Below are 13,188 nucleotides of genomic sequence, written 5' to 3' on the forward strand. Positions count from 1 at the left end.
TAACAAAACAGAATGGATGAACATAAGAACATGCCATACTGGGTCAGACCAAGGGTCCATCAAGCCCAGCATCCTGTTTCCAACAGTGGCCAATCCAGGCCATAAGAACCTGGCAAGTACCCAAAAACTAAGTCTATTCCATGTTATGAATATCGCACTACACTTCCAAACCCCACAAAGGAACCTACGTTCCACAAACACCGGTCTTCTCTCAATCCCCTCTCTAAAACTAGCTCACCTCAACACAACCAGAGAACATGCATTCTCCATTCCCTATGGAACAGCCTCCCTATAGAGCTAAAACTCGAACCAACATCACAAACTTTCAAAAAGAAACTAAAAACATGGCTCTTCCAAAAGCCTTTACTATATCTTGAGGAAAACCAGAATCCAACTCCCTCCTACTCACACCTCCCTGTACCCCACAGCAGATGGTCCATCTACCCTTACACATAACCACTAAGCCACCAATGTACATACCAAACAACCCACCCCCCTTGAAATGTTCAACATCCCAAAACCTCTTTTATCCATTTCACGCCTTGTTCTGCTGAAACAGCCTTTAACCCAAAATATCAAACTTTTATTCACAGAAATATCCTACTGAAGCAAGCCATGTTCTACTGAAACCGCATCTAACCCAGAAATCAAGTTTTTATGTACATAAATGCTCATAAGAGAAAACCTCTCAAAGCTAATCATTGTTTGTTAAATTATCCCCTTATGTTCTCCCAGTTAACTCACCCTGTTACAATGTAAGCAACATAACACGTTCCATGTAAACCGATGTGATAACATATGTTGAATGTCAGTATATAAAAATAAATAAATACTCTCAAAATCCACATACAAGGTCCCTCATAAAAAAACTCCTCAGCAAATTAAAAAGTAATGAGATAGTAGGCAATATCTCCCCTTCAACGGCAGTGGGGAAAGAAGAAAAGTGGATTTATATTCAGATAAGTAACTCTGTTATTTGAACTTCGGTATAAAAAAAAGTTATAAATAAATAACAACCAACAAGGACTGAATTGCACAGGCTGGGTAAACAAATAAGCGTGGAAGTAGCTTGCTTATTGCAGCGGTTACTACCCCTAACCAATTAAGCTAGATACTTCACTTAGAAGCAGTTCCAACAATGCTCTCTACATTAATGGTGGGGGTGGAAGGGAAATAGAACCAAAAGCTTACTAAAGGCCAAGAGTAACAGATAAGTATGAGAGAGAAAAAAAAACAAGTGTGAAAGCTTGTTGGGCAGACTGGATGGGCCATTTGGTCGTCTTCTGCTGTCATTTCTGTTTCTATGTCCTACTGTGGACTGGTAACTGATAAAAAGTCAGGAAATAAAAAATAGGACTAAATGGTCAGTTTTCCTAATTATGAAAGGTAAATAGTTGAAAGCCCAGGGATCTGTACTGGGCAAAGTGCTAACGTTAACAAATAATCTGGAAAAAGGAACAAGTGAGGTGATCAAATCTGTAGATACAAAATTATTTAGCTGTTAAAACAGCGGATTACAATAGCCCTTTCACTATTTGTAAACAAAGAAAATAAAACTCTAGAACCAAAATAAATGACAAGAATAGAGAAAAATTCTTGTTTATAGTATTTCGGGTTCTGAATGTAGAACTTCTACTCAAAATGTCAAAATGTCTTCACAAGATTTTTTACTCAATCTCTTTGTCTAACAAGTTTACCTTTCTGTAGGCATCGCACACCAGTATCATTTCCTGTAACAGTTTGCCATCTGGAGTTGTTTTGGGAACTATCTCCCAGAAGACCAGCAGCAGTTTTTTGATGGTATGGTCTTGTAAAGGCAGAACAAAGCGAATGATGGTCATCAAAAGTGCAGGCAGTTTTTCACCATTCAAGATCATGGTAATGACCTTCTTCAAGGCCTCTGTCTTTGATTTCACATCTCCCTTTTCTGGTATGAGCAAATGTGAGACTGAGTCAGGAATAAGCAACACAACTGGAACAAGCCAACAAAATCTATATCTAACACGACCAGAAGAGCCATTTCATTTACTGCAATCTATTGAGGGTTTTTTAATCCTGATATGCATGGCCATACATACATCCTTTCAAAGCTATTTGGTCTTTAATTTTTTTGCTCTTCTCACCTTTCCAAACACCCTTCACTTTCTCCGTCCTCTGATTTCAGATACTCTCTTCCCAACCCCATCTTCCTAACAGCTTCATTCCCTCCCTCCAAGCACTCTCCCACCTCTCTCTTCCAACTTTTTCCCTCTAGCCCAGCGATACGGCTTCGCCTCCAGCAGCCAGTGTGACTCTCCCCAGCCTGGGTACCGGGCCTGTCATTTCAGGTGTCAGGGTGACCTGGCACCTAGGATTTTTACAACCGTGAAAATTGGGATCAAAATACTATTTAAAGTATAAATTGGCATACTGACTTACAGAAACACTTAAATATGAATTTTAAAAGCCCAGTGCGCGCCAAAACCAGGAGTAATGCAAATATGTCAGTTTTAAAGGCGCCCGCGTATCTCCTGCTACGTGCACAACTGAAAAGTTCAGGAAAAGGGGCGAGGTGTGGACATGCCCACATTTCAACTTCAATTTTGTACCTAAATGCTTATGTGCATGCCAGGGTTCCCTGCCGCGTAACCTTACTTCTGCTATGGAGGACGGGTAAGTAATAAAATAATGCAAATTAGATAGATTAGCGGTGTTTTAAAGGTAGGGGATAACAGGGTAGAAGGGAGGCTATTAAATTAAGGGGGTCTGGAAGTCCTGTCCTTTACCTGAGGGAACTGCAAATGAAAAGGGGAAACTGGCAAATGCGTCTATTAGACACGTCTATTAAAATCCCCCAACTTACACGGTAGAAACAGCATTTATAAATGTCCTCTTAAAATTGTGCACACGTGCGAGCAGTCTATTTTATAACAACATGTGCATATATTATAAAACGGCCGTGTCCCTTGGTGCAGGCCAACAAACACGCACATATATTCACTGTGCACCTGTTTAAAAAAATTACCATCCCATTGTTCGTTTTTAAAAAATTTTTAGTATCTGTTAACACTGCCTTTGCATTAAAATAGCTGAATTCATCAAGTTGCAAACAGAAAAATAAAAACAGTAAGTTCAGATAACACTGCTTTCAAAATAACATTTTCTAAAATATCAGTTATGGTAAAACAATTTTAGATCTCAGCACTTCAACATGAATTCCGCTTACCTAGGTCAGTCTTTAAACTAATTTCAGATGGTGGTTCCGAATCCATTGGAACATTAATCAAAGTGTAACAAACATTTTCTGCTGCCGTCATGGTTCTTTATTAAAAATGCCTTCCACTGTAAAGCTTTGGATTGTGATAGGGTAGTCTGGAATAGAAAACACTGTTATACTTTCTTTTAATGGCATGTTCTCATTTTTCTACTACTGCTTCTCGTTTTTTTAGCACGACTAGACATATGCAGCACAGCAACTGCTCTGTGGAGCTAAAAATCTAGGCAAGAATCAGACAAGAAAAAAAAGACATCAGGAAATGTATTGATTAGAAAAAACATGTTTAAAATCAACAAGGCAATAGCAAGTTCTGCAAGTTGTTTGTTATTACAATAGCAAAAGATGAATGAGATCTCTTATAATCATTGTTAAAATTTAGAGTAAATTTGTAAAGATGAATTTAAAAGCAATTGCAGCATGGTTATTTTTGTTATAATCCGTTTTACTGTTGTCACCAATAACCCCTTCATCCATAGCAACACTGGCCTGGAAGAAACTGAACTCATCTGATTCCAGAAGCTAAGCAGGGTCAAAAAGACTACCAGGGAAGCCTAGGTGCTGTAAGCTGCAGAAGTCAATGGCAACTCTCTGCACTTTTCTGTCAAGGAAAGATTACAGGCACCTAACCCTCAACACCCAGAAATTGGTAACATAATAAAGGTCGGTAGGAAAAGGTCATCCAGTCATCTCATCTAAATAACCACCAGTATTAGTAAATCTATGTCCGCTGCACAGACAGCCACACTCAGCTACATGCGCACCTGCGTTTTCACTATGACTTCTAGTTGAGAACATACAGCCTGCTAGAGAGACCCAGCTGCTAGTCAATTCTACTATCACAGCCTGTCAGACAGACCTAGCCACATGGATGTCTCTATAACCACTAGGACCTCTAACCACCTTGCATAGGTTCCAGCAGCTCCAACACTGTTTAATTCTGCTATTATTTCACTATGAATGTTTAAATAAGTGCTGCTAAATAAGCTTTCTACTCTCTCCACTTAAAGATCCTCAGTGCTTATTCCATGCCCTCTTAAACTCCATTACTGTTTTAGCCACCTTCCACCTCTAGAGTTTGTTCCATGCTTCCACCACCCCATCAAAAAATATTTCCTGATGTTTCTCCTTTACCTCCTTGATACTCATATCATCATCATCCTTTGCTCTCCTCCAGAACTTCCTTTTCCATGAAACAAGCTTAACTTGCTTTTTGTTCATTAATAATTTTCAGATATTTGAATGCCTCTATCATATCTTCCCTGTCTCACCTCTTTTCTAAGGTATAAGTGCTTAGATTTCTAAGTTTCATTGCATGAGTCTTTTAAGAAAAGTAGAAAGATTAGAGAAAAAACAAAGAAAATAATCCATTTTTCCATGAAAATGGGTTTATGGCAAATCATCAGTTTTATTTAACTAACAAGAAGTGACATCAGAAAACTAATTTACTGAGTGTGCCTGAATCTCCAAACTATCTGTTAACAACCCTATTTAGAGCAATAGTGCATGTCCATATTTGAACAGCATCGGCTGGTCACACCAGAAAAGACCCACCAGGCAGTGTCCTGGTCCCTCTTGATTTAATACTGCACATAAATAACACTTTTCTTTGGAGAGTAAGCAGGCCTGATACAGGTCTGTACAGAAAAAGCAAGACATCTCTGCCTCCCATGTTGTGGGGGTGTAGGGGAAGCTTTCTCACACCTTGGATAAGTGGCACCACCTCTAAACCTTCTTTCAGGCCGATACAGTAAAAGTAGCGGGAGAGTGGGCGAGCGCCCACTCTCCTGTGCATGCGATTTAATATTCAAATGAGGGCCCGCAGTAAAAAGAGGCGCTACGGACACTATCACGTCCTTAGCACCTCTTTTTTGACAGGAGCGGCGGCTGCCAGCAAGTTTGATAGCCGACGCTCAATTTTGCCAGCGTCGGTTCTCAAACCCGCTGACAGCCACGGGTTTAGAAACCAGACGCCGGCAAAATTGAGTGTCCAGTTTTAAACCCACAAGCCCTGGGCTGATTTAAAAAAAAAAATTTTTAACTTTTTAATTTATTTTTTTTTACTTTGGGACCTCTGACTTAATATCGCCATGATATTAAGTTGGAGGGTGTACAGAAAAGCAGTTTTTACTGCTTTTCTGTACACTTTCCCAGTGCCGTCAGAAATTAGCGCCTACCTTTGGGTAGGCGCTAATTTCTGAAAGTGAAATGTGCAGCTTAGCTGCACGTTTTACTTACTGAATTGTGCAGGAATAACTAATAGGGCCATCAACATGCATTTGCATATTGCAGGTGCTATTAGTTTTGGGGGGGGGGGGGGGGGGGTTGGCCACGTGTTTTTGACGCACTATTACCCCTTACTAAATAAGGGGTAAAGCTAGCGCGTTGAAAACACACGTCCAAACACGGGTTAACCGTGCGGCTCCGCCGGAGCGCATTATACTGTATCGGCCTATTTGTTAGGGCTACTATCGTTCTCTTCCTTTGTTTTCATTTGGTTTGGGGGTATTGCTTCCTTTTTCCCACTTTTTCTATGTCATTACCAAGATATCAAATATCCATTAGTTTCCTTACAAAGCCCTCTTTCCTCCTGGGAAGTAGGACCATAGCTGTTTTCCTGTACAATACCAGCTTTAAATAGAGCAGAAAAAGTTTTAGCCACGGACCCACTGAAATGGAACCTAACTCTTAAAATCTAGTTACAAATACAAATCCAGTATACACATATATTTGTTCACCTTTATTTACATGTAGCTAAGCGGATTAACAAAATCATACTACTTTATTTCAATTAAGGATAGACATGAAAGCGATTTATACTTATAAATTGCACATAAACCTGAGAACAGTGTACCAATGTATTTTACATTCAGTCGGAAAGAGCTTTGTATTTATGGAGTCCCCCAAATAACCCGGATCTGCCTTCACATTTATTCCAAAATAGCATGAAACCCTCAAGCAATAAGTGCGACTTGGGTTCTGCAGACTTCGGCCCCTTGCCTCCGGTACTACAGCGAGGAGATCCCAAGCCACCACATAGAGAGGGTACCGGAGGCCCCAGCCCAGCGCTCTTTACCTCTCCTGTTCCGCCGCTGAGTTTCGGATGGCCGGGGGGATTGCACCGGACGTGCTGGGTGGGGAACGGCCGCACCTTTCCTTTTCCCGAATTTTTAGTCGCCGGGCCGCGTCCGTAGCAGCTTCCTGCGGCCGCCGCTCGCTCTCCGTGTGACGTGGAAGCACCGCAGGTCTACAGCCACATCAGTCGTACGGAAGCCGAGCAGGCGCACAGCACAGCGCGCACAAACAGGAAGTACGCCCTCTATGACGTCAGAGCGTGGAGAGGACAAAGGGCAAGAGGCAGGCGCCGTAGAGTTTAACCCCGCTTCGGCAGGGTCAGGAAGCTTCTTAGGGAGAAGAGTCTGTGTGCACTAATAAGTCAAACGTGTGCCTTTTTTCCCCCCGATATTGCGGTTAGGAGCTTGCAATTAGTTTAAACTTCTACATGATTAGAAAAATGAGTGAAAAGGGTCAGTCTCAATATATAAAGAGGTTTGTTTTCTTTTTGGAGGGGGTGTGTCTGTCTGTAAAAATGTTCAAATAAATAAATAATCCAGGGAGGCCAATGTGATTTTAATATTTATGTATGTTATTCCTAACTAGTATAAGCCAGGGGCATAACGAACTGATTTTTTGTTGGGGGGGGGGGGGGGGGGGGGGCTGTTTGTCAGTCCAGCTCCCATCCCTTACCCCATTCTATATGGGGCTTTGCAGCACTGGCTACAAAATCCTTGTCTCTTCTGGCTTGCCTCTGCAATTTCTCATTCTCCCTCTATAATTAAGGCAGCTACTTTAGACAAATGTTAACTTCTCTGGCTGCTGAAGTGCAATGAAGTAAATAGACTTGCACCCAGCCCAGGCATTCCTGCCTTTGAAGGTGCTTAGAGGAGGGATAAATAACCTGCCAAAAGTAAATAAAGACTTTTGTAGGTCCTTACTAAGTTCTATTCTTTTCAGTGTAGCAGTTAGAGCAGCATAGCACCTATTTTTCAGCTCCTCCATGTGGTCTGCGATAGTGGCTACGGCCTGAACTTTATAAATGACAGAGTGCCCCGCCCCCGTGAAAATGTAGATTCTTAGCCTGATTTTGGCAGAAACAAGTTTGTTTTATTTCCTGGGTGTTTTTTTTTCCAGTTGTATTTTGAGGAAAGAATGTCTAGACCCTACACACCGGAACTTATTTTCCATTTTTTGATTCAGTGAAGAAAGTTTTATCCACCCTTCCTTTTCTTTTGGATTTGATTGACCTATCTGATATTGTTCTATCCGAGCCTCTCCACCTGAGAGAGTCAGTTCAATCACCCAACTTTGGAAAGAGGACTGGACATCTTTTCAATGTTCAGGAGGCAAAAAGGAATGAGGAGTAAAGAAGAGTGGCACCCCACCAGTGTAGTAGATCCACTACATATCTAATGGATATTCAGGCAGTATATTATGGAAGGTACAACAAGGAATTGGTAGAGTGTGAGTCTTTAATACCATGGCAAATGAACAAAGGTATTCTAAACTTGGAGTTGAATTTAATTTATCATCTTATCAGTGTAAAGCATTATTTAGGAGGAAGCTTTAAAACTATCCTCTAAGCAGGAGGCAATCTGGTTGGAAAGTACATTAAGAACCTGCAGAGTCATAAATTTGCAAATAATGAGTTTGTGTAATGGACTGTATTGAGAAAGGACTTATGAACAGCTGTACATTCTGCACCTTTAAAGGGCTGACTCAGATGGGACATGACCCTACTACTAGGGGTGGGGGCTTGAGCCAAACGTGAGAGGGCCCAGGCCCGGGCCCCCATGGCTATATCTCTTGAATAAGGGCACAACAAAAAAAGTGATGGGAAAAAAATTACATGAATGCACATACATTCAGTCCCCTGACCTCTGCCTTTCCTTGAGAACACTACTTTCCTTAGCAGCTGAAAGTACCTGCACTGCAGATAAACAGATGAATGTGTGCCAGCCCTGGGCTGGTGTAAAATTTTCTATGTTGCAATGGATTTTGAATTGCGGGAATTAGCTAATAGCCTATTCTACATGGAATTTACATGTGATGAGTGCTATTAGCTGCACGCGTTTTGGACATGCTAATCCCCATATGGGGGGGGGGGGTGTTATGGATATGCATCCAATCACATGTTAAGCCATGCACTGGCAGCAGCACAGGGTATTGCATCAGCCTGATAATGAATAAACTTGGTAACCAAAATGAATAAAAAAAATGGCAACCAAATCAAAATGCCACACCCCTATATTTTTTGTTTGTAGAATACTATAGGCCCAATTTTTTTTTTTTTTTTAAAGAGTTTTCACTTGTAGAATAGGTCCTTTTTTTAAATAGGATTTTTTCATTTTCTACATATACTAGAAAAATATCCCATCATTATGCCTAAGGACATTTTTTCTCTATTCTATGTTTGTCATATAATTGTCTTTGTGATGATAAATAGTGAAGCACTCCATCAGTATCTATTGACATCAAGTCAGAAATAGCAACCGCTGATCAAACGAGGACAAGAGAAAGTCTGTCAGCTGACAGGCTTACTTCACATGGATCTCCACCTCCCTGTTTGACAGATCCTGGAACTTTATAATAATTACAGTAGTTAAATCATTTAAAATTCTCTATGGCCACCATGGCTTTGAAGGAATATGCAGCTTCTCATTTTAATTATCACAGTCCACCTTTTGTGACTGGTCAGCCACTTTGTCACAAGAGCTGAATGTGAATCCAATGACTTTACAGCAGAGAGCCTCCAGGATGGCCTTGAATTGTCACCTAGGCTGGGTGTGAATGACTGTAAGGGCTGAGATGCAGGAGAAGCAAAATTATTCCAAAATGTTAAATCACGAGTGTGAGAAATTGCAGGAGGAGACTGAGCATTCAAATGGCAGGTGAAATTTAATGTGGGCAACTGCAAAGTGATGCACATAGGGAAAAGTAACCCACACTGTAGTTACATTACAGTGTTAACTTCCATACTGGGAGTTACCACTCAAGAAAGGGATCTGGCCCTGATCGTGGACAATACTTTGAAATCCATGGCTCAGGGTGTGGCGGTGGCCAACAAGCAAACAGTCGGGCCAATACAGTAAAAAACGCAGGAGAGCGGGTGAGTGCCCGCGCTCCTGTGCGCGTGATACAGTAAGTTAATTTATTTAAATTAGGCCCGGCAGTAAAAAGAGGCGCTAGGGACACTAGTGCGGCCCTAGTGCCTCTTTTTGGACAGGAGCAGCGGCTGTCAGTGGGTTTGACAGCCGACGCTCAATTTTGCCGGCATCGGTTCTCGAGCCCGCTGACAGCCATGGGCTCGGAAACCGGACGCCGGCAAAATTGAGCGTCCGGTTTTCGGCCTGACAGCCATGGGCCGAATTCAAATTTTTATTTATTTTTTTTTTTACTCTTCGGGACCTCCGACTTAATATCGCTATGATATTAAGTCGGAGGGTGCACAGAAAAGCAGTTTTTACTGTTTTTCTGTGCACTTTCCCGGTGCCGGAAGAAATTAGCGCCGACCCCATTTTTCTTTCTGAATCACGCGCACATTTGCATGTTGAGGGCACTATTAGGTGCCGCGGGTTGGACGTGCGTTTTCTTCCCCTTACTGAATAAGGGGTAAGGGAAGACGCACGTCCAATTGCAGGCTAACAGTGCACTCTGTTGGAGTGCACTGTACTGTATCGGCCTGTTAGTTAGGAATTATTAGGAAAGGAATGGAGCATGTCATAACGCCTCTGTATCGCTCAGTGAGACTGCACCTAGAGTACCATGTGCTATTCTGGTCACCACATCTCAAAAAAAGATACATTGTAGTTGAACCAGAAAAGGGTAGAGGACAACCACAGTGATAAAGGGGATGGAACAGCTCCCCTATGAGGAAAGGCTAAAGAAGTTAGGATTGTTCAGCTGGGAGGAGAGATGGCAGAAAGGGCAGGATATGATAAAAGGTCTATATCATCATGATTGGAATAGACTATGTAAATGTGAATCTGTTATTTACTCTTTCAAAAGACACGAAGACTAGGGGCATACTCCAAATTAAGCTCTAGAATTCATCGCTGGAAGATGTAAAAGCAGTTAGCACAGATGGATTTAAAAATAGTTTGGACAAATTTCTGGAGAAGTCCATAAACTGCTGTTAACCAGGTCGATTGGAGGAAAGTCACTGCTTAGCCCTGGGCATTAGCAGCATAGAATCTACCCCTTGGGATCCTGCCAGGTACTTTTGGGCTGGATTGGTCACTGCTGGAAACAGGATACTGGGCTTGATTGACCTTCAATCTGACCCAGTATGGCAAGTCTTATGGGTCCCAGAGCAGCCAAATGTACTAAAAGGTTTCCCCATCTATGTACAGTCTGTATGGAAAAAATGATTAGTACATCAGGCCCCAAACTAAAGAGATGAATTCAGCAGCAGTTTTCTACCAGGGAATCAACCTGGCACTTTTTGAACTTGCTTCGTTTTCCTCATTACTGCTGGAGTGAAAAGTGACCCCCAACCTAGTACCTTTTAAAAAAAAAAAAAAAAAAAAAAAAAAAAAAAAGAGCATAACCACTAGATGGATTATTGGCCTTAAGTCACACAGTGAGTTGACAGCAAAAGGGAATCTAGAGCTCATGTCTCAGAAAATCTCATTACAGAGCAAAGCTTTCCCTGCTATACCACTCCTTTCCAAGTTTAATATTAGTAGATGAATCAACCAGAAAACAAGTTATGTCTTTACATTTATTTTACAATGCCTTGATGGGCTGTGGGCCTAGTTTTATATGGCATCTGCATTCCCTCCCAGTCTGACACTGTCAGTATGGTTTGTTTTAACCGGCTAGTCTCTAGTTTTGTAATTATTTCCTGATTTGGTTGATTTTAATAATATATATATATATTTTTTAATAACCCGCTCCAAACTTTGGAGGGTGCGGGCTAGAAATATTTTTAAATAAAATGTACATGAATGCAGATTTTATAAGAAAAAAGCTAAGCATAAGGGAAAGCTCCCTCTTCTACCAAACCAGGATGGTCACATGTGAGCAGCTGGTTATTAAGCAGGATCTCAAACAAATGACTGCTACTTAAACTGTTATTGTTTCCTCCCAGGCTAGCAATAAAACACAGACATAGTAGACAAGAGCTGGATAATAAACACTCCTCAACTTCCTTCCATCTTACCTACCTCACCCCTCAATATCCTGTCGGGAAAACAATCTAAAATTAGACTTTAGTAAGGGCCATAGTTTCACATACACACTTGTCCTCTATTTCTTTTTTGACTTGGCAGGTTCCTTCTGTTTGTTTGGAAATGGCCTTTTTTTTTGGGTCACGGCCTTGTGAACCAGATAAAGCAATCTGTTCCTGAAAGCATCAGTGTGCTTGTCCCACATTCCGATATTCAAGGTTTTCGGTCCTGTGCTATGCGGATGATGGTTAAAGCAGAACTGGGGAAATTGCTAGACTGCAGTAAATTGAAAGTGGCGGTGTTAAGACCATGTAGGAGACAGAAGATGATGGGGGCAAGGTGGCAGCAGCAGACGCAGCAGCAGCAGCACCACCACTGGGACAACACAGGTAAAAAGAGAATAGAAGATGTGCACTGCATAATGACAGATGCAGACTGGGAAGGGTAGAGAGAGCTGGATATGTGACAGGAGTCAATGTGTCGACACGAGCAGAAAATACCGCGACTGCTTGAGCTTCACTCTTTGCCTAAGAACACTTCTTCTACTTGTCGATCTGAATCCTTACTTAATTTCAGATGGATGCCGACCCTCTAGAATTAAAAAGCTAAAAAGTTGTACCAATTTCAGAAACAACTTTTGTACATCAGTTCAGAAATCACAGGGGTTTTAACGGTTATCTGCTAATGCAAAATGGTCTGGATTCTCACACGGTTATTTCCCTTTTCTTCCAAAGTTGGGTGGTTTTTATTAGTGGGCTGGCATATGACCTAATTTGAAAAGGTCTAGTGTAGCTATCTTTTAGTTTAGAAACCCCAAACCAAGCTAATATTTGTATCCTTGGTTAATTTCAATCAAAAACTAGCATACGGGGCAGTCAAAGTACTTCTTTTCTATGCTCAACAGATGGGATTCTTCTGTATTTAGTGGCAGGCGTAGGGTAATCACCTGGTTCTAGGTTATAGAACAGACGAGTCAGTCCATTCCACCACCCCAACTCCTTTTTCTCAGTACTCCAGAGAGTTTTATTAGTAAAGCACTAATAAATCAGGCCAAGGGGATTGAAGAGACCTGCCAAAGAGGCAAAAACATAATAATTAAAAACCTTTTCAAATCCATTAGAACTAAAAATATGCAAGGGAATCCGTTGGACTATTAGATGAGGCGGGAGGGGAGGTAAAGGAGCTCAGAGAAGATAAGGTCCAAAGCAGAAAAATTAAATGAATCCTTCACTTCAGTCTTGCCAGAGGATGATGGGGAGTAGCTGCTGAAATTCTGCAGCGTCGGGCGCAATGAACCTGAACTTGACCGTTGCCGCACTTACCCTCACCGGGCAGCGTGAAAGTGTGCTGCTTCCCCGCTTAGTTGGGGGGGGGGGGGGGGCGATGGTTTTTAGCCTGAGCGTCCTCGTGAACGTGTTGCATGTGACTTCCCCCTCTGGGTCGGATTGTGCGGCGATAAATTTCACTCTTCGGTGGAGGCTGGGACAAGGAAGGCCTCCACTGGATTGTAAGATTGTTTACTGCTTTGCCTTAATAATATTCTATTCCAGCCGCAAAGGGCAGCAAATAACTGGGACCATTACCCAAGATAGTGTTTGGTGGTGAACCAGTGTTTTTCTTTGAAAGGATTATAAATAATTAAAAGACTTGAGCCACATGGAGCTTTATTTAAACATGGTTCTTTGATTTTTGTCTTGCTATTTTTGC

The 13,188-nt window shown here is 41.7% G+C and overlaps 1 protein-coding gene across 1 annotated transcript in view; it reads right to left on the reverse strand.

Annotated features, from left to right (window-relative positions):
* The window catches only part of COPB1 (coatomer protein complex subunit beta 1), a 44,891-nt gene extending 38,283 nt beyond the window's left edge, over positions 1-6,608 (reverse strand). The window contains exons 1-3 of the mRNA XM_029582482.1: positions 6,330-6,608; positions 3,206-3,351; positions 1,698-1,927 (exon numbers count right to left, since the gene is read on the reverse strand). Coding sequence (XP_029438342.1) covers positions 1,698-1,927; positions 3,206-3,296 — 321 coding nt within the window. The 5' untranslated portion in view covers positions 3,297-3,351; positions 6,330-6,608. The remainder of the gene's footprint in view (positions 1-1,697; positions 1,928-3,205; positions 3,352-6,329) is intronic.
* Between the last annotated feature and the right edge of the window lie 6,580 nt (positions 6,609-13,188).

This window comes from Rhinatrema bivittatum, chromosome 17 (genome assembly GCF_901001135.1).
Source record: "Rhinatrema bivittatum chromosome 17, aRhiBiv1.1, whole genome shotgun sequence".
NCBI lineage: Eukaryota > Metazoa > Chordata > Amphibia > Gymnophiona > Rhinatrematidae > Rhinatrema > Rhinatrema bivittatum.